The sequence below is a fragment of the Rana temporaria genome, chromosome 4 (genome assembly GCF_905171775.1).
Source record: "Rana temporaria chromosome 4, aRanTem1.1, whole genome shotgun sequence".
NCBI classification, from domain to species: Eukaryota; Metazoa; Chordata; class Amphibia; order Anura; family Ranidae; genus Rana; species Rana temporaria.
In genome coordinates this window covers 359,642,086-359,664,301 of record NC_053492.1, presented here as the reverse complement: position 1 = coordinate 359,664,301, position 22,216 = coordinate 359,642,086, and the positions used below count along the sequence as shown (strand labels likewise).

The window sequence follows — 22,216 nt, the reverse complement described above, 5'->3', positions numbered from 1 at the left end:
CTGGAGTGAGGTTACTACTGAGCAGACAGACTCCATCCGAAAGGACTGTATCGCTAGATACTTGTTCAGGGATCTTTAGGTCCAAAATGGGCCTGGTGTCCCTGTTTGGTTTCTGAACTGTAAACCCCTTTGAAGTACTATAACCTCTGCAATTACTCTTTGATGCACTCGATGATGTACTGCTTGAAGTAATGTTTATTTTTAGAGGGAACGCTGGATCCTAAAAACCTCTGGGTGGGGGGGCATCCCCCGCAACTCCAGCCTGTAACTGGAGATATAATTGAGGTCACCCACTAGTCCTGAAATTGTTGTTTTTCAAATATCCGCAAAGTGCAGCAACCTTCCCCCCACTCGATGGAGTGGGGCGTCCCCTGAAAAGGAGGGCTCGGTGCTGGTTTTAAAATAATGTTTGGACTTGGGGCCTTTTTAGTGGCCATGGCTTGCGGCTTTCCCCTGGCCCTAGTGCCCTGTTGGTGGCGGAACCGCATTGACATTTGAGGAAGTAGTCCATGCGGTTTTAAACAAGGGAAGTTTGTTGATTTTCCTTACAGGGAGTAAAGAACTCTTCTCTTTGGAAATCTTTTTCGATATATTTATCCAAATGATCACTGAATAACGTTCCCCATAAAAAAAGGGGAACCTGACAATAACTTTTCATAAGGATGCTCGGCTGACCAGTTTTTAAGCCAAAAGAGAGTGTGCATATATACAGACAAGAGGACCAACGAGAAACCTGCTGTATTGAATCCATTTTAAAAGGCGTCAACAGCAAAACACAGCCCTCAAGGAATATCTGTCCTATTTTTAGGCAGAACATCCTTTTGGTTAAGCCTTTTGATCTGATCCTTTACAGACTGGCAAATACCAATTGCTGCAACAGCTGGCTGGCAGAACTGGCCAAAGAAAAGGAAGCCTTTAATAATAACTCAAATTTCTTGTCAACAGGGTCTTTTAAGCCCTGTGCATTATCTACTGTACAAGTTAAGATCTTATTTAAGGAAGAGACCGATGCATCTACGGCTGATCTGCTCTGTTTAACGGATATTTGATCCATGGGATACAAAAGGGAAACAAGAGGAACACAATCATATCAGGATATTCCTAATCAGCACACACTGCCTGTTCCAGCAGGGGGGTAGGGGGAAAGACTGTGCAGCCTGAAAAGGCCTCAGAGATCCCAAGAGGACCAGGGGGGCTCAGTCACCTCTATTTATTAAAGAGGCAACTTAAAGGCAGAATGAACCATTTTGGTCAAGGTCTGGATGAGAAGCCTCTGTGACCGAGAGCCAGACATCAGCTGGATGTCTCCTTGTCTAGATTGTGCGGAAGGAGCCTCATCTGTCAGGCACTCCACCAAATCCTGAGCTTTAAACTCTTTCCATTTTCGACCCATTTCTTCTCCAAACATGGAGGCTCCAGGGAGGGGGATCTGTCACGCTTCCTGCCACCCTGCGGAATGATGGTGATCATGTCGGCAATCCTGTGCTCTAAACCCAGTAGGACTGAGGACAGTTCATCCGTAATTGAGTGTAGGCACAATACCAGATAGGCGCAACGGCTCAGATTGCCCGGAAGCCTCTGGTCTTTCAGGGGATACAACAATAGGGAGATGACCAAGTTCATCAGGAACTACTGATGACATAGGCGTGCCCTTCCCTGTAGTGTTAGACCCACTCCTCTTTTTGGAAGACATTTAATAGCCACAAACAAAGAGTACTTGGGTGTGTATAAAACACGCCCTTTTTAGAAGGGAGACCCCTTAACCACTTAAGGACCGCCTCCTGCACATACAGTACAGACCAAAAGTTTGGACACACCTTCTCAATCAAAGAGTTTTCTTTATTTTCATGACTATGAAAATTGTAGATTCACACTGAAGGCATCAAAACTATGAATTAACACATGTGGAATTATACATAACAAAAAAGTGTGAAACAACTGAAAACATATTTCAAATTCTAGGTTCTTCAAAGTAGCCACCTTTTGCAGCAGACACATCTCTAGAACTGTTAAGAGGAGACTGTGTGAATCAGGCCTTCATGGTAGAATATCTGCTAGGAAATCACTGTTAAAGAAAGGCAACAAGCAGAAGAGTATAAAAAGGGGAAAGGACGGGAGAGGGGGTTGGTGCAAAATATCCACTGATGTGTGTAGGGAATAGTATATATTCCCTAAACTGATCTAGTACCCAATGGGTCGTGTTGCTGTAATCAATAACTATTGTCACAAAAAATAGGATGAAAAGAGGTAGGGGGGATAAGAAGAAAGAATTGGGGGAATTGGAGAAAAGAGAGGAAGGCAGCCAGCTTGGGCTTAAAGGGATTACTATGAGCAACACTGTGGTGATCAATATGTGAAGGCAAGGATACGTTTTAAGTAGATTTATTAGTATCAAAAATATAAAAATAGGCATTAAATAATACAAGTTACATGAAAGGTAAGGCGGTGGCCAAAAAAAATATAACGTGGCTACCTTAAAGAAGTATACAATTATACGCAAAAAGTTGTGGACAGGACATGGACAAACATTTAACAATGAACGTGATCCGGACACGTTGTGTTCAGACCGATCATGTGTTGACACTCATGAAGAAAAATTAATAAAATTTAAATGCAGTAATCTAAATATAGAGTGAGGGGGGACGGTATAGTGCCCACTCTGCATATGTCAATAGGGTGTCAATATATAATGATGGGGCTGAACACTAGCTTGATGGAGGACAGGAGGTGGGAGGGATGGGTAAGTAGGGATGGGTATATGTGGACCATGCATGAATTGTTGGTCGACTTAAGCGCTTGATAGTTGTTAGTCCCCAAAAAATTCAATATTCAGAAGTTTTAAGATAATTGAAATACGTTAAATTATAATGGTTAGTACAAATAGAACAACTTGATATTGATCACTTGTCAATATGACATTTAGGAGAGGACTAGTGACTTGCTTAGTGTTGGTTAGTATGTATGGATATACCAGTCGTGAGTACTGAAAGGTAGGTATTGTTTGGGCAAAAGAACACAAGGAATGGACATTAGACCAGTGGAAATCTGTGTTTTGGTCTGATGAGTCCAAACTTGAGATCTTTGGTTCCAACCCCTGTGTCTTTGTGCGACGCAGAAAAGGTGAAAGGATGGACTCTACATGCCTGGTTCCCACCGTGAAGCATGGAGGAGGTGTGATGGTGCTTTGCTGGTGACACTGTTGGGGATTTAATCAAAATTGAAGGCATACTGAACCAGCATGACTACCACAGCATCTTGCAGCGGCATGCTATTCCATCCGGTTTGCGTTTTGTTGGACCATCATTTATTTTTCAACAGGACAATGACCCCAAACACACCTCCAGGCTGTGTAAGGGCTATTTGACCAAGAAGGAGAGTGATGGGGTGCTGCGCCAGGTGACTACCTCTTGAAGCTCATCGAGAGAATGCCAAGAGTGTGCCAAGCAGTAATCAAAGCAAAAGGTGGCTACTTTGAAGAACCTAGAATATGAAATATAATTGTATTTATTTTTATATTTAGTTTTGATGCCTTCAGTGTAAATCTACAATTTTCATAGTCATGAAAATAAAGAAAACTCTTTGAATGAGAAGGTGTGTCCAAACTTTTGGTCTGTACTGTATACGTCGGCAGAATGGCACGGCTGGGCAGAAGCAGGTACCTGTACGTCCTCTTTAAGTGCCCAGCCGTGGGAGTCCCGCGATCGGACCCCGGAGCTTAAGAACGGGGAGAGCTGTGTGTAAACACAGCTTCCCTGTTCTTCACTGTGGCGCTGTCATTGATCGTCTGTTCCCCGATATAGGGAAAGAAGATCAATGACGTCACATGTACAGCCCCGCCCACCTACAGTTAGAAACACATATGAGGTCACACTTAACCCCTTTAGCGTCCCCTAGTGGTTAACTCCCAAACTTCAATTGTAATTTTCAAAGTAAACAATGCATTTGTATAGCATTTTTTGCTGAGAAAATGACAATGGTCCCAAAAATGTGTCAAAATTGTCCTATGTGTCCGCCATAATGTCACAGTCACGAAAAAAAATTGCTGATTGCCGCCATTGGTAGTAAAAAAATAAAATAAAATAAAACTATCCCCTATTTTGTAAATGCTATAAATTTTGCGCAAACCAATCGATAAACGCTTATTGCGATTTTTTTACCAAAAATAGGTAGAAGAATACGTATCGGCCTAAACTGAGGAAATAAAACGTTTTTTTATATATTTTTGGGGGATATTTATTATAGCAAAAAGTAAAAAATATTGCATTTTATTTCAAAATTGTCGCTCTATTTTTGTTTATAGCGCAAAAAATAAAAACCGCAGAGGTGATCAAATACCACCAAAAGAAAGCTCTATTTGTGGGGAAAAAAGGACGCCAATTTTGTTTGGGAGCCACGTCGCACGACCGCGCAATTGTTAGTTAAAGCGTTGCAGTGCCGAATCACAAAAACTGGCCAGGTCCTTTACCTGCATTTTGGTCCGGGTCACCAAGCCCCAATGCAACAATCCTGCTAAGCACCTTTAGCCTGCCAACCAACATCTGGTGACTCACGTGACCCAGGAAAGAAGAAATTAACCACTGCAAGTGTTTGTTCAGAGCCTGTTCTGTGTCCCACAGTTGCCTTCTGTAAGCACCACCTGCTTGGCTTACACAGCTTAAATGAGCTGGGTGTGCGCTGGAACATTCTGTGCGTGCACATGCATGTGCGCGGTCCCAGCGAATCTTCGTGCACCCAAATAAAAGACCACTTTGCATGCACAGGGAAGCCGTGTGCACCATGGCCGCCAAACAAACTATAGAATACAGCGGCGCACTTGCGAACACATGTGCGCCATGGTGAACCAAGCGAAAAAGCGCACCATCATACAGGTAAAAACAGCCAGACAAGCAGAAAAAAGGTACACTTGCAAACACCCACAGTTAGCCCAAAACTCCCTCGGATGGTCACCGCACACAGGTGTCCAGCCTTTAGCTATCTTGACTGATTGTTACAATTAGTGAGATAATAAAGGGGTTTCGCTTACCCATCCAGGCACAAGGCCACTTAGAAACTAAGGGCCCAATCTTCACCCTTCACGATGGGTTCCTGTCACACAGGACCTTCAAGGACTGGGTACCCTTTCAAGTTTAGGGTCCACTCCCTTGGAATAGTACAGTACCCTGTAGGAAATGCCTTAGCGCTGTAGTGTCCAGGATTTCCACTCTGCAGAGTCCAGGACCTCGTCTTTGCGAGGCTCGGGTAACATTTATTTAAGCATAAAACTTGTATAAAATAGATCAATTGATCAATCCCTTGATTAATTTTTGGAACTGTTTGTGGGACTATAGACCTGCAGCTCATAGAGCGCAAACAAACCGTGCCATTCACTTTGTAGACACTGGTAAAAACTGATGTGCTTCCTGTATGGGAGGGGTTATATAGGGAGGGGCACTTCCTGTCTAAAGACTTTGATCTCCCAGTGTCCATTCACCTGATGACAAAGTATAACCCAAGAGGTAATGAATATTAGCCTGACTCTGTGTCCCATGATATATGAAAAATAAAAGTTATATTTTACCTTTATGCTTTTTCACGGTCTTCTATAATTTCAGTGACACAAAACAAGACAGCAGATTAAAGTCAGAAGTTCCTATCGCACACTTAATTACCGTATTTATCGGCGTATAACGTGCACTTTTTTCCCCTTAAAATCAGGGGAAAATCATGGGTGCGCGTTATACGCCGATCTGCGATGTCTGAGCCCCGCCGCCGACATATACCGAGCGCAGTACACTCGGCTAAGCTCGGCCATGCTCGGCTCTGCTCGCGGTCATGCCCTGTCCCGCCTCCTAGCCTTTATGCGAGAGGAGCCGAGCGTGGCCGAGCCTAGCCGAGTGTACTGCGCTCGGTATATGTCGGCGGCGGCGCTCAGAGACAGCGCGGGAGAAGCGGGGAGGACACCACCAAGGCCGCAGACGGACTGGACAAGCCCGCCGATGGACGCCGGGCAAGACACCGACGAGGGGCATTCAAACTGTATTTCTTTTTTTTCCTTAAAATTCTCTTCTAGGTTTGGGGTGCGCCAGTGCGCGCTTTACCCCAATAAATACGGTAGTAAGTGACTCAAAGTAATGAATCAAGGGTCAGCATGAACAAAGTAACGTGCAAACGCAGAAGCAGAGGTCAGCTATGGCAGCCTCCATGTTTCTCGATCATGTCAACAGGTCAGTACACATTTACGCAGCATGACTCAAACAGTGGGGGGCCTAAATATAAATTAATTTCAGGTGAAACTGATAACATAATTTTGTATTTAGGCCCCACTATGCAAATAGGTAAATGATCAATAGGTGTTATTAAAGAAAAGGCTTACTTTACCAGTGATTTGGGCCACAGAATGATAAATAATTTTAGTTTGGATACCTTTTCACTTAAAGAAAAATTGGGACATTAAATAACATAGTATTTTCGGTACCTCATGAGCTTGCTTTGAGAAGGAGTCAGCACTGGCAAGCATAGCAGCTGTCCTATCTTCTAATTCTCCAAGTTTCTGTCCTCTCTCATCCAGGGCCAATCTAGCCCGTGCTAAATCACCAGCAACACCAGATGCTGCTCCTTTAACTCCTTCAATGCCCCCAGGTCCAGGAATGTGCTGAGCAAGGCTCCGTGATGCTTTCCCAGATGCCGTTTCTCCAACTAAAATATGGAAAGAAAGAAAATGTAATGCTTAAAAACTAGACCTAAATAAGTCATACAGAAATATGTGCCTGAATTGTACTACAAGTCTGTGTATACTCCACCTCCTTATGGTTTCATGCAATTTATACACCAATAACTATGTAAACTAATGCTTTACACATGATCAAAAACCTGTGTGCGTTGCTAATGACAGATGATTAGCAAACAGATAGCATTTAGTGAATCTGCCTCTTCACAGATCGTTCTCTAGGAAACGCTGATTTTTACAATACTACTGCTCAAAAATGCACGAAAGTGTCTCAAAGATAAAATGCCTTCTTTGTCTAAATCAGTTTTTTAAGGTCAGCCCATCGTTGCTGGGTCAGATTTCCCTTCTGCATTGGATTTATGTTACAAGTTTAAAGGATAGTTCACCTTCTATAGCATGTTACAGGCCGCCTCCCCAACTGTAAGATGGTAAGGAGTTAACCACTTAAGACCCGGACCATTATGCAGGTAAAGGACCTGGCCAGTTTTTGCGATTAGGCACTGCATCGCTTTAACGGACAATTGCGCGGTCGTGCGATGTGGCTCCCAAACAAAATTGGCGTCCTTGCAATATTTTTTACTTTTTGCTATAATAAATATCCCCAAAGATATAAAAAAAACATTATTTTTTTCTCAGTTTAGGCCGATACGTATTCTACATATTTTTGGTAAAAAAAAAAAAAAATGCGTTTATCGATTGGTTTGCATACAATTTATAGCGTTTACAAAATAGGGGATAGTTTTATTGCATTTTTATTAATTTACTACTAATGGCGATCAGCGGTTTTTTTTTGTGACTGCGACATTATGGCGGACACATCAGACAATTTTGACACATTTTTGGGACCATTGTCATTTTCACAGCGAAAAGTGCTATAAAAATGCACTCATTACTGTGAAAATGACAATTGCAGTTTAGGAGTTAACCACTAGGGGGCGCTGAAGGGGTTATGTGTGACCTCATTTGTGCTTCTAACTGTAGGGGGGCGGGGCTGGATGTGTGACGTCAGTGATCGTCGTTCCCTATATCAGGGAACAGACGATCACTGACATTGCCACAGTGAAGAACGGGGAAGGTGTGTTTACACACACCTCTCCCCGTTCTTCAGCTCCTGTGACCGATCGCGGGACACCGTCGCCAATCGGGTCTGCGGGTCCCGCGGAGCTTCGGACCGGGTCGCGTGCGTGACCCACGGCTGGGCTCTTAAAGGCGACGTACCTGTACGTGCCTGTGCCCAGCCGTGCCATTCTGCCAACGTATATCGGCGTTAGGTGGTCCTTAAAGCGGATGTCCGCTGAAAAAAAAATATTAAAAGCCAGCAGCTACAAATACTGCAGCTGCTGACTTTTAATATTTGGACCTGTCCTGTATCTGAAAAAAGACAGAAGTTTAGGGGAGACAATAGCTTAAAAAGGTAGTATAGGTTTGGGTTTTTCATTTAAATCATCCTTACCTGGGTGGATGCAGCATCGATCCGATGCTGTAGATGTCCCCCGTCCCTAAAATGTGAGAACTGAGCAATCAAACACAGCTGATCGCTCTGTTCTCCCTGCGGCTTGCCCACAGAGCCGATGCGAGTGCCCGGTGGGTACGATGACCACCGGCCACCCGCGATCGCTCCTGAGAGAGCGAGAATCGGGATCTGTTTGTGTAAGTCCCTAGTAAGTCCCATCCCCCTACAGTTAGAATACAGAGAGGGAACACAGTTAACCCCTTGATCGCCCTCTAGTGTTAACCCCTTTCCCTGACAGTGACATTACTAGGAATAGGTGCAAATGGCACCCTCTTCTATCCTGGGAGGAAGGCGTCAAGCTTTTTTCCCACAGTGGAAGACGACAACCAGTCTGTTTGTCCTCAAAACAATATCAGAGGGCTACAGACTGGAAACAGGCTCCCATGGGACCTAGAAAAATCTCTAGCAATATTTTCTCTCCTACAAGAGCTCATTCAACATAAAGTGATCATAACTGTGTCCCCCCCCCCCCCCGAAGAGGAAGGGTCAGATCGGCTGGCAGCTGAGATAACCTGCCTTCCAGTTTTCTATTCCCGTGATGTGGACTGCCGATATAATTGGCACATGTCCATGTCCCAGGCTAGTATGTGGTTCACCTCTTTTAGAGCTGAACGACTCCTGGTACAGCCTTGGTTGGAACCCTGATAGGGTAGTCCTGAAGCTCCATCATCCAAGACCGTAGGGCCCGTAATTCCAGGATGTTTATGGATAGAATCTGTTCTGTCCTTGACCATTTCCCTTGAGCTATGAGCTAGGGTCACTTCCTAGACTGAGGAACTGGCATCTGTAGTCAGTACATTCCAAGTTGCCGGGAGGAAGGATCTTCCCTTTTGCAGGTTCTGATCCTGTAACCACCAGTGTAGGCTTACGCATACCTGAGGAAATAAAGACATTGGATAATCCAGGGCTTTTCCTCTCCTGCTCCAAGCCAACAAGATGTCTTGTTGTAGCGAACTGGAATGGAACTGGGCATAGGACACAGCCTCGAATGAGGATACCATCCTCCTTAGAAGACTCATACAGAGTCGAATGGAGGGTTGTCTGGTGTCCCTTATCTGACACACCTGAGTCTTCAGGGCACAGATCCTTGCAGGTGGCAATAATACTCTTGCTTAGACTGTATCTAGGGTCAGACCTAGATACTTTAGACTTTGAGCTGGTCTCAAGTTTGACTTTTCGGTATTTATGATAAGCTTTCCAAATACTGCACTGTGCATGTTATGCTCTGTTCTAGAGCTTGTGGTGAGTGATCTCGGAGCAGGAGGTCGTCAAGATTTCCAAGCACCAAGATCCCTTGGGCCCTTAAGGGACCCAGTAATGGTGCTAGGACCTTTGTGAACACCCGGGGGGCTGTAGCAAGCCCGAAGGGTAGAGCCACAAACTAAAAGTGACGTTCATCTACTGCAAAGCGCAGGAACCTCTGATGAGGTTGAAAGATAGGTACGTGAAGATGCGTGTCCTTTTATATCGATGGAGGCTAGAAAGTCTCCCATCTGGAGTGAGGCTACTACTGAGCGGACAGACTCCATCCAAAAGGACTCGATCAGTAGATATTGGTTCAGAGATCTTAGGTCCAAGATGGGCCTTGTGCCCCTGTTTGGTCTTTGAACCGTAAAAAAGGTTTGAGTAAAACCCTGTGCCCCTCTCGGGTACAGGAACCTCTACAATCACTCCCTGATGCACTAAATGATATAGTGCCTGAAGTAATAAGTCTCTTTTTGGAGGATCGGAAGGAATGTTGGATCTTAAAAACCTCTGAGGGGGAACCCCCCACAACTCCAGCTTGTAACTGCAGGATATAGTTGAGGTGACCCACTCGTCCTGAGCTATTGTTCTCCAAATGTCCGCAAAGTGCAGCAGCCTTCCCCCCAACCGATAGAGTGGGGGCTTCTCCTCAAAAGGAGGGCTTGGTGCTGGGCTTAGAAGAGTTTTGGACCCAGGGCTTTTTCTGGCCATGGCCTTGTGGCTTGCCTCTTGCTCTAGCACTCTGTTGACGGCGAAACCGCCCTGGGAAAGCAGTCCCTGAGGTTTTAAACAAGGGACATTTGGTGCTTTTCTTCACAGGAAGTAGAGAACTCTTCCCTCCAAAAATCTTCGCCAAATAAATGTTCCACATCAAAGGTTAAACCTGCCAGTAACTTCTTACAATGAAGCTTGGCTGACCAGTTCTTAAGCCACAAAAGTCTGTGCATATGTACAGACATAAGAGCCAAAACAAGAAACCTGCTGTATTGAATCCTTTAAGGCATCAACAGAAAAATACAGCAACCAGAAAATCTTCGGATCGGCGGCACACCCACACAGAGAGTAAAGTAGAAAGTCTTTATTGAAGCATAAATATTAAAAGCACTGGATGAGTACAGGCAGGGGAAATGCAGGTAGGTTGATGCATTTCACAGCGCTCAAGGAATATCTGCCTTATTTTCAGGCAGATCATCCTCCTGGTTAGGCCTGTCAGGCTGTCTTACCTGATCCTTTACGGATTGGCAGATACCAATTGCTGCAACAGCTGGCTGAATAGCTGAACTGGCCAAAGAAAAATAAGCTTTTATTAATGTATCCAATTTCTTATCAACGGGTGTTTTATAAGCCCTGTGCATTATCCACCGGACAAGTTAAGTTCTTGTTTAAGGAAGAGACATCTATGGCTGGCATGCTCCATTTCTTAGTGAACTTCTCATCCATGGGATATGAAAGGGAAAACCTTTTGGAAGGAACAAAAATCATGTAAGGATGTTCCCAATCAGCATACACCGCCTCTTCCAACAGGAGGTGTAAGGGGAAAGCCTGTGTGACTCGAAGAGGCCTAGGGGATCCCAAAGAGGACCAGGGAGGCTCAGTGACCTCTGTAAGAGGCAACTTAAAGGCAGAGCGAACCATTTCTGTAAGAGTCAGGATCAAGAGCCTCTGTGATTGAGGGACAGATACCGGCTGGATATCTTCTTGTCCAGATTGCTCGGAAGCAGGGCCATACACAGAATCCTGAGCTTTAGGCCCCTTTCACACAGACGGCTGTGCTGCCGCAGTTAAAAGCATGTTTATTTTCTGCTGAAATTCAAGACTCCAGGCTGCGATCAGCTGCATTTGTACAGTGCGATTAGCTGCGGTTGCGTTTAGCTGAGGCACGATATTGGACGGGTATCCGACTTGGACCCCTGCCAATACCAGGCACTGTGTATGGTATGAATCTTGAGGGGGAATTCCACACAACATTTTTTAAATAAAAAAATGGCATAGGTTCCCGTACGCCGAAAAAAACAGCGTGGGTGTCCCCCCCAAAATTCACACCAGACCCTTATGCGAGCATGCAGCCCGGTCGGTCAGGAAAAGGGGGTGGGGATGAACCGTACCAGGCTGCATGCCCTCAACATGGGGGGTGTGTGCATTTGCCCTGCACCCCCCCACCCCAAAGCAGTGTGTCCCCATGTTGATGGGAACAAGGGCCTCTTCTCCACAACCCTGGCCATTGGTTGTCGGGGTTTGCGGGCAGGGAGCTTATCGGGAGCCCCCTTTAATAAGGGGGCCCCCAGATCCTGGCCCCCCCACCCTAGGTGAATGAGTATAGGGTACATTGTACCCCTACCCATTCACCTGGAGGAAAAAAAAAAACACACACTACACAGGTTTTAAAAGTCATTTATTAGGCAGCTCCGGGGGTCTTCTGCTCTCCGGTGCCTTCTTCCTTCTGCCGGGCTTCTCTGTTATCTTCTAGCAGCTCTTTTACTAGCGGGAGCCTGGTCTTCCACAAGGTCTTCTTCCGTCTTCTCTTCTTCGATGTTGACACTTCGCTTCCTCCGGCTGTAATGCCGGGTGCATGGTGTGCAACGATTTATATAGGCCTGTTATGACGTCACAGTCCCATCATGCTACGGGTGGTGACGTCATAAAGGGGTGGGGTCACCAGGTGATATCCTCCCCATGTCGATGGCATGCGGCCTGGTACGGTTCAGGAGGGGGGCGCTCGCTCGTCCCCACCCCCTTTCCTGACCGACCGGGCTGCATGCTCGGATAAGGATCTGGTATGGATTTTGGGGGGAACCCCATGCCGTTTTTTTTTTGGTGTACGGGGTCCCCCTTAAAATCCATAGCAGACCTAAGGGCCTGGTATGCTCTTGGAGGGGAACCCATGGCAGTTTATTTAAAATTTGGCGTGGAGTTCCCCCTCAAGATTCATACCAAACGCAGCTGACACAGTGCACTGCGATTACCTGCGGTTATGTGCAGATAGCTGCGCCAAATCGCTCCTGGACGCAGTCAATTCTTTTTTTCCTATCTGCACCAAACCGCAGGTAAAAAAACAGCAGCTAAACACAGTGTGTGAAGGGGGCCATAGGAAAGCATTGTGTGCTTCTAGCTGCGGTAGAATATACGCAGCTAAAAGCACCATTCTATCCGTCCATGTGAAAGGGGCCTTAAGCTCTTCCCCATACTCAACCCATTCCTGCTCCAGACATAGAGGCTCCGGGAAGGGGGATCTGTCACGCTTCTTGCCACCCTATGGGATAGTTGCAATCATGTCAGCAATCCTGTGTTCTAAGCCGTCTAGGGCTGAGGAAAGTTCAAACTTAGTAATAAAGGGTGAGGCAGCGGCGTTGACTGTAGGCACTATACCAGATAGATGCAGCGGCTCATATTGCTTGGAAGCCTCTGATATTTCAGGGGATACAACAGTAGGGATATGACAAGGTTCATCAGGAACTACTGATGACACTGGTGTGCCCTGCCCTGTAGTTTTAGTCCCGCTCTTCTTTGAAGATATTTACTAGCCACAAAAAGGGAGTACTTGGGTGTAGATTTAACACACCTCAAAAGGGAGACACTGTAATAGGGCTCACAAAGCCCCTATGTAACAATCCTGCTAAGCACCTTAGCCTGCCAAGCAACACTTGGTGGCTCACATGACCCGGGTAATGTGAAATTAACCGCTGCAAGTGTCTGGTTTAGAGCTTGTCCCACAGTTGTCTCCTGGAAACACCACATGTTTTGGCATACACGCACGTGCACGGTCCCTGGGAACGGGTGTGGCCGCATTAACACATGACTCAAATCTTCGTGCGCCCAATAAGGCCACTGTGCCAGTGCGGCGAAGTCGCGTGTGCCGTGGCTGCCAGCAAACAAACAACAGTAAGTATAGCGGCGCTCTTGCGAATCACTTCCTGTCTAAAGACCTTGGTCTACCAGGGTCCATTCACCTGATGGAGTATAACCAAGCTGCTGGGCTCTGATGAAGAGGTCTCTATAGCCTTGAAACGCGTCAGACGGCAGTGACACACCTTCATTCCCCCTATTTGGAGTGTGGTTCGAGGGGTATCTACTACAGTGTTGTCGACAAGCCTACTATGTTGCTTCCTTTGTGAGTAGTTTTTATTACATTTTTAATTCATTAAATTGTCTACGGTAACACACTAGGCTGGTGTGCCTTTTTTCTTCTCTTCCCTCCTTTCTGGTAATGAATATTAGCCTGACTCTGTGTCCCATGATGTATAAAAAATAAATATATAAAAAACAAAGTATAAAACTCACAGAGGTCTTCTCGGTCGAGTGATTGTGATCCACCTCCAAACAAGCCTTTAAAGAACCCTCTGTTAGGTGCTTCTGGCGTTTCGACAGGTGTGAACAGTTCCCCCAACATTTCCTAAAGAAAGATACACAGATGGTTAATTTTTTTTGGGTGTCTGAGAAAGTCATATGAAGCAAGCCTTATTAATCATCATGTAAATGATTACAGACAATTGTTTATGTATAGTTTGACTAAAAAAGAAAGAAGATTAAATGGGATGTAGCATCTTTTCTATGCCAATATAAGAGCACTCCTATGAGTAATATTAATCCTTATACAACAGATTTAGTTCTCTTTGTAGTTTCACATTAACAAGATTAGGTTCCTACTGCAGTTTATTAGGGGACTGGGACAGACCTTTGCAACATGCAATATCCTTAATCGCGTTTATCACAGACACATCTTCTGCTAGAAGCTCTCTCCGTCTCTACCACCCCCTCCCAAGGTTTTACTTTTGCAATTGTTCTATTCGCTAGCTTTAATAATATATTCCTATTTGTTAGTTTTTAATAACATCTCACACCACCCCTTTCTTATCCATGTATAAAATAACATGAAATAATACATTTTGGCACTGAACGGACATTTTACACAAAGTGATTGCATCCTGTGAATCTGTTCCTGCAGCTGCAGTATTAACTTCTGTTTTTAGAGTCCCAATCAGAAATAATTCCATAACAGTTAGTTATACTTCGGATTTCGAGTAATGCAGTTTACGAGCTTTTCACAATACAAGCCATTTAAAAAAATATCCTGACTCGGTTTGCAAGCACTGTCTCACAAGATGAGCAGGATTCAAGCCTCTGGGGTGTGCAGTACCACATTTGGCCAGAGGTACGGGGGCACGGGTGACAATCGGAGCCACTCGGTTCCCAAGCCTCTCCGATTGTCCGGGTGCATCCGAGCGGTCTCCGGCTGTTTCTGAAGGTCTCCGGCATCCCACCTCTGGCCACATGCGGTACTGCATACAATAGCAGAAGCTGCCGGACCTTGCCGGGAAGAAGACTCCCACGCGCATTGCGCAGGAGTGACGTTATTGCGGCTCCGGCTACTCACACGCCGAGGGCAAGATGTCGGCTCCCTCGGCGTGGACCGGGCTGCGATACAAGGGCTTTGATCTAAGGCAAGTATTTCATAATGAGCTAGTATGCGGTGCATACTAGCTCATTATGGCTTTTTTTTTTAGATGTGCAGGTATACAACCACTTTAAAGCGACGCAATGCCATATCGCAAATAATGGCCTTATCATTTTGGCAAGTGGTTAAGGCATTAAGATAAAAAAAAACTTCTGCCTTAAGAACCACTGTAAGAATAAGCACGCTATATTGAAGGAGAATGTTTTTTTGAATAAGGCTATTAAGCTATAACAGTGGGAGTTTTTTCTTTAGAACGGTATAGATAATCACCCTGAATTTTTTTTTTTTTTAATGTTGCCGTCTTGTTGAGTGAGATTTTCCTTTACTTCTTGTCTGACGTGTCTGGAATTTAGAGAAAATCTCTCAAGTGAGGAAAATTATCACCATAATAGACGTGCTCATTGGAGGATTTTACGCTCTATTTCTGTTCTGGTAATAACTGTAAAATGTTGGATTTCCCATCACTTTCTATAACAGCGACAAAGGTCACTAGGGCAAATAAAAAGGGTAAATTTCACAGTGAGGACACAGACAGCTAAACAATATGAATGGTTTCTAACCTTTCCCATCTCAGTTTAAAACTACAAGAAAAAGCTGGTATTCCTTATACTAGAAATAATACAGGCTCAGCCAAATAATGCAATTTTATATTTCATTCCAGAAGACGAGTTTTACTGTTGCCATTTCTAATTATGCAGCTCTCCTGTTGAGTAAAGGCATTCGGACGATATCTTGTTCCACTCCCAAAAGGTGTATTGACAACTAGTTATGTGATACTAACTTTAAATATTAAACATTATTAATCTACAGAATAGCTACATCAGTTAGAAAATATGTAGACATTACCTGTAGGTTCTCACAGGTTTCTTGGCTGTAGGTGATTCTCTGGATTTCAGTTGCTGAGACCAGATATAATGCCTGCCCATTGTTCGTGAAGCAGAATGTTCGGGCTATCCTCATGTTGGTTATCGGCAAATAATTTACATCCAACAGCGGCCTTAAACTCGGCAAACTTTGGAAAGCAGAATAGACAAGTTTAAACTGGATAAAACTAAGACGATGTGATAACATGTTTTGATTATATAAGAATTTATATAGAAAGGAACTCTTCATGTGCTTATCTTATCAATTTAGGACATAGGTTGCCTCTAGAAGGCAATTCCAGACAAAGCATCTAAATACACACACAGTTAAAAAGCAAAGAACTCTTACCTGACAAAAAATTAAAAAAATCCCTGTGATTCACCACCCCTGCAGTGCTGTACTAAATAGCTACATGACATAAGCATGCATTCATTGTCCTGCCTACTCTGTGCATACAATTCCATTGTATGCACAGAGTAGGCAAGACAATGAATGCATGCTTATGTCATGTAGCAATTTAGCACATTCCATCTAATGAGCTTGTACAGTAAATCTACACACTAATCATATATAACCTTTAACCTGTTAATATAATTTGTAAAGTAATTTTCTTTTTTTTGTCAAATTATATTTTTATTATTTTAATTTATAATAAACTTACGGCAATTAGAATATTGTGCTGCAATCGTGGTAAGCCCACATCGAGTTAAGCATGTCGTCCAAAATGTTTAGGAGCTACTTTTGGGCGACATGCTTCACGCAATGCAGGTTGCCGCAATTGCAGCGTGACAATCGCAGCAGACCTGTACCGCAATTTTAGGTGTCATTCAAATGAATGGCATCTCAAAATGTGAGTCATGCGATTTGTCATTCACACATCAGCGCTGTCAAATTTTCAACCTATAAAAAAAAACGCTCACAGATCCCTTCATCAACACAATGTGTGATGCATGGATCTCTCCCGCTGAGTTATTGTATTCTGACGGAGGGGGACTCCTTCACCCCTTTCCAGAAAACACTGATCAGCACTCACAGTCATTGGCTACGAATGCTCGTTTTCCAGTATTTCCAGGATTTGGAAGGCTTGGCAAAGGGAAAGATTGTGCAGTTTGCTCCTTTTACAAGTCCTAATCGAACCCACTGGCACTATTTTTGACCCCCCCCAACCCTTCCATTCCTAACTTACAGCAGAGGTATTTTATTCTTTTTAATGCAAGGTTATATGACTGTTTTTACAACTTGGCCTAATTGCAAGAGCTTAAAATGCCAAAACAGAAAAACTTTTCCTAATTGAGGCTGTAAGTTCCAATTCAAAATTTAAAAGGATTTCACCATTCCCTCCCTTTCCTCTCAGTTTCTTCAGAGGTGTGGAGATGCCTGAGAGCTTTTGCAGAGATTTGGGATGCTAGTGTAGCCAACACATGAGTGCATGAGGGAATATGTAATGGTTACAAAATAGAGTTTTGCATCTATCCTGCATCTATCCTTTGCATCAATGTGTCTATGCAGTTATACCTACTTTCAGCTATTCAGGGAGGTAAGGTCTAGCCTGTCCTGAGTGGAATTTGATTTTCCAGCAAATTTCTGCAATACACGATTCAGGGGTGGAAAACTGGCAGACATCTGAACCCAGAGGAATGTTTTTCGTATCCCGAGGTTTTCAAGGACATAAGTCTGCTTTGGTTCACCCCAAGGTGAGTTTGCTACTGCCTTGATGTGGTAAAAGCCCACATCAGGGTTAACCTTTCTGGCATTGCTTCTTTTAGATAGTTTACGTTTTTGTAATTCCAGAAGGTTCTAAAAGAGGTTCTCTGACTTCTGGATCCACTAAGTTGATTTAACAGGGTATTGTACATACTTATAAGATGCAAGAAAAAGTGCCCCCTTTCCATGTTAAGGCCCACTCCACTAGGGCAGTGAGAGTTTCCTGGGTTTTTCATAATCCGGCCTCAGTGTCACAAATTTGTAAGGCTGTGACCCAATCTTTTCCTTAAAGGGGTTGCAAAAGTTTGTGTTTTTTCACCTTAATGCATGCTATGCATTAAGGTGAAAAAACACCTGACAATCACCAGCCCCCCCAGTTTTATTTACCTGAGCCTGTTTGTCTCCTCGGCGTGTCCCCACCGTCCTCCTCTTCACGGAGTCCTGGCTTTGATTGATAGCAATGCAGCCCTTGGCTCCCACTGCTGTCAATCAAATCCAATGACGTTGGCGCCGGGGCCGAGTCATACACTCGGCGTCTATGGACGCTGAGTGTATGACTCAGGAGCGCGCCGCAAGGTAACCCCCTTTTGGAGAGCGCTTCTCCAAAGGGGTTATCTAATGCGGGGAGGAGCTGCGAGGGACCCCAGAAGAGGATGTTCGGGGCCACTCTGTGCAAAACGAGATACACAGTGAAGGTAAGTATAACATGTTTGTTATTTAAAAAAAAGGAACCTTTAGTATTACTTTAAGAGTAGAGAAGATAGGATATTTGTGCTCACTGTAGAATCCCTTCTCAAAGTTTATTAAAGAATAGCGAAACCTTGCCTCATACGATAATGCATGAACGCTGCATAATCACAAAGCTCTGCTCGCTCTGTTCCAATAGAGGCATACTAGTAGCTACTGAACCAACATCCATACACCCTCTGAACACATCAAAGTAAAGAAAAACATTCCTGTCAGAACTGCTCAGGGACTACAAGGCACAGTTACCCAACCTTGCCGCAGTTTGGTTGAGTCCTGTCCCCCATCAACCCCCAAAAAACACAGGCCCACAAAAACAATAAGGAGAGAAGCCTTCAGAATCACCACCCAGCCCTACAGACACAGACTCCACAGAAACTAATCTTCATGAGCTGCCTTATATTGAACACTTGCCAGCTCCGGACAAGTCTGTGTCAGCATCCACCATGAAAAACATGCTGATTTTTCTAACACTCCATACAAATGTGTCTGCCTTATATTCATCTCCTAACCTTACAGTAGGAGACCATATAAGAATTTCCTACATTGAATGCAAAATTGGAGACCTTTTCGTGGAGCACAATGATATGGTGGACACACATGCAGACCATGAATCTGAAATACAATGGCTTAAAACTAAGATAGACATGGAGGACTATTCCAGGCGGAATACAAAATTTAGGAGCATACCAGAAACTGTAGCAACACTTCACCCTCCCTGTGCTGATCTAACAAATTAGGAAAAATTCTGTACCCTTACTGAGCGACTCAAAACTGTATTGACAGGGCTCATAAAATGCCTAAGACAAAAAACTTCTACCAGCACCCAGAGATGTTCTAGCGCAAATGATTATTATTTTTTTAAATATGAAAACGTGTCATGGCTGCTGTGAAAGAGAATCCTACCGTGCCAGACAAATTTACAGGCATCTCCCTATACACAAACATGTCACAGCTAATGGGTCCTGACCAAAAAAATAATTATTTACATACATGCTATGGCTAGGTTAGTGATTTTTGTTATAGCATAGATATAAATGAATTGTTAGATTTTAAGACCATGTGTTTTAGAGCTGCTTTGTGAAGCTTCTCGCAGGAAATGAGGTAGCAGGAAATAGGGGGGGGGGTAGGACTTTGAAAAAGCCATCTGCTTGAGGAACAAAAGAGCAAGAGTTGCGCTGGAAGACTTCAGAGGAAACAGATGTTTTGTGCTGTACTCTGAGCAAGGAGCCATAAGATGATTCCATCACCAGAAAACCCAAGTAGCTGATTAGTATATTTATGCCAATCACATAACTGGGCCATGCTTATTTTTTGAAAAAGGGTAGATAGTTGGGGCATGTGTATAATTGATTTTCCTGCAGTTGTATGTGCAGTTGAATACACTACATAGTTTTAGTTGCTTCCTTATCTTCTACTGCAAAGTAACCTTAATAGACACTAACAAAACAGGCTTCCCCTAAAAATTACTGATATTAGGGCAGGGAATAAAAATTCCTGTCCAGTTTGACGTTGGTCTCCACCGGCTAAAAGAATGACAAATATTGTCAAGTGAAACCCAATCACGAACATTGACACCACCAAGGCGTTTGGAATCTGCCATGAAAAGATTCATACCAACAGGCTCACATCTATTACTACACAAGTTCCTTCTCCTAGAGCTACTGCCTTTTGAGTCCTCTAGAGAGGGAGCTCAACCACGTTTCTGTCCTAGCTCCACCCTCTTGTAGATTGCTCCACAGTAAGCAGCTTGCTTTAGGGGCACCCAAGCTGAGTCCATTCAGACATGGAGCTGTGGCCATGTCTAGAAGAGACCCTAGAGAATAAAATGGCGATTGTTGCAATATTTTATGTCACACAGTATTTGTGCAGCGGTCTTTCAAACTACATTTTCACAAATTAAAAACAGTAAAGTTAGCCCATTTTTTTTTTTTATAATGTGAAAGATGATGTTACGCAGAGTAAATAGATGTTCAACATGTCATGCTTTGAAACTGTACACACCCATGGAATAGTGACAAACTACGGTACCTAAAAATCTCCATAGGCAACACTTTAAAAAAAATTAACGGCTACCAGGTTAGAGGTACAGAGGAGGTCTTTGGCTAGAATTATTGATCTCACTCTGTCAATCACGACAATACCTCACATGTTTGATTAAAACACAGTTTACATTTGCGGGCGTGACTTATGCGTTTTCTTTGCTGCACATCAGTTGTAATCACTAAAAAGCCAACCACTGCCTCTAAAAAAACGGTCCTGGGGTGATTCCTGCAGCTGCACGCATCACCCTGGTTTAACCCCTTCAAGCCATGAACCCAAATTTGCATACGGTCGGCGCAAAGGGGGTTAAGTTGGTCATTGATGGGTAGAATTTTTAACAACATTTTTTGAGAAAAAGGTGCTAAGAAATTTTCTTTTTCTTATTATTGGGTGAAATTCTTTTGAAAAACAAAAAAAAGGATCAAAATTTGAAGGAGCAGGATGGACAATTTTCTTGAAATAATTTCTAACAGTGCATCTGATTTTTCGCTTGGTAAAGCCCATTCATTTTAAAATCCAATGTTAAAAGCATACAATCTTTCATATGTTCTGAGAATTTTCGTGTCATTTTTCATACAACTTTTCCTAAGAAGCTTTACTTTATCCTCAACTTTTTTGAGTCTGTTTATTTAGCAGCCCAGGTTGCCCATTGTTCCTGTTAAAAAAAAAAAAGCCTCTAATCTTCCAAAACTAAAAAATACACAACTTGGGGAATTATCTCAACCACTCAGGGAACATAAATATTACACATTTCTTATTGATTTTCACAGCATTTGGCTTTGATCTTCAGTCTGGCCGTATCCTCTGTCTCTTTCCCCAAAGAGATGTCACATGCTGCTATTATTACCATTCCTAAACCTGATGAGGATCCCTCTCTCACCAACAATTACACATCCATCTCCTTACTCAACACAGATATTACAGTTTTCACTAAAGCCCTAGCACACAGATTGCCATCAGTACCTCCACAACTGATAAAACTCTAAGGATACCTTTATGAATTTGTGAGCTCCATTTGCCGCCAGTCCTCCATCTCAGGGGACATGGCCAGATCCCTTTCCCATGTCACCTGGTAGGATAATCTATCAGTAGGATTGATAAACAATCTGTATAACAGAGACCACCCCTCGCCGAGCAGCATCCTGCATGCACCTGTTTTCAAACATAGTTGGAACTTCCAGGTCAGAGCTGTCCTTCTGTAGAGATTTAAGAAAGTGAAAGCTTTCAATGAAATGAGGGGGTTGTATACCTCTATGGCCAAAATAATCACCTATGCAGTACAATCCTTTATTCAACCACCAGCTAAATCTATCAGGTTGCACACCAGGTGGGATTAGAGGGTTGCCGAAAATGGGAGCCACTGGAATATGTGCAGAATGCAGAGGCCATCACCTGTAGCTTGTATCCCACTCATGCAATGGGTGAGAGAGTGTAGGGCTCAGTATGGCTTTTCAAAGGACTAGGTCCATTGCCAGTGGGGAATATGCTTGGGCCTCTATTGAAACCCAGTCTGGTCAATAAAGTCTGCTATGGAGTTGGCATAGTTGGGAAAGCTGTACGGCCACATATTTCCTAAAGTCAGGCACACATAGTCTGCCCATAGCCTCAGAAGCATGCTACTCTGTGGTCCGTGCTACTCTGGGGCCTGTAATGCCCCAGAAAAAAATGAAAATTTTTGATTAAAACTGCCATGTAGTGTTAACAGGGACTTGGATAGGCAAAGTTTGAAAAAAATATAGTAACCTAGGTAGGACTGTCATTTTCACAGAGGCAATTCTGCACATCCATGACAAGTTCCCATCAGATAATGTCTTACCGTCCTCCAATAGCTTAGCAAACAAAGTTGGGTAGTTGGCCTTATAGAGGGAGGAAACATAGGGGGTCAGTCGGATTCCCGAATAGAAAGGGGACATCTGCTGCCACTCAAAATCATATCGAATCTCGA

At 43.8% G+C, this 22,216-nt stretch overlaps 1 protein-coding gene across 4 annotated transcripts in view; it reads right to left on the bottom strand.

Annotated features, from left to right (window-relative positions):
• The window catches only part of STXBP5 (syntaxin binding protein 5), a 546,297-nt gene that overhangs the window by 17,562 nt on the left and 506,519 nt on the right, over nt 1-22,216 (bottom strand). For all 4 annotated transcript variants that reach the window (XM_040350878.1, XM_040350875.1, XM_040350876.1 and 1 more), the window contains 3 exons: nt 15,763-15,928; nt 13,743-13,854; nt 6,455-6,675 (listed from right to left, as the gene is read on the bottom strand). In XM_040350878.1, coding sequence (XP_040206812.1) covers nt 6,455-6,675; nt 13,743-13,854; nt 15,763-15,928 — 499 coding nt within the window. The remainder of the gene's footprint in view (nt 1-6,454; nt 6,676-13,742; nt 13,855-15,762; nt 15,929-22,216) is intronic.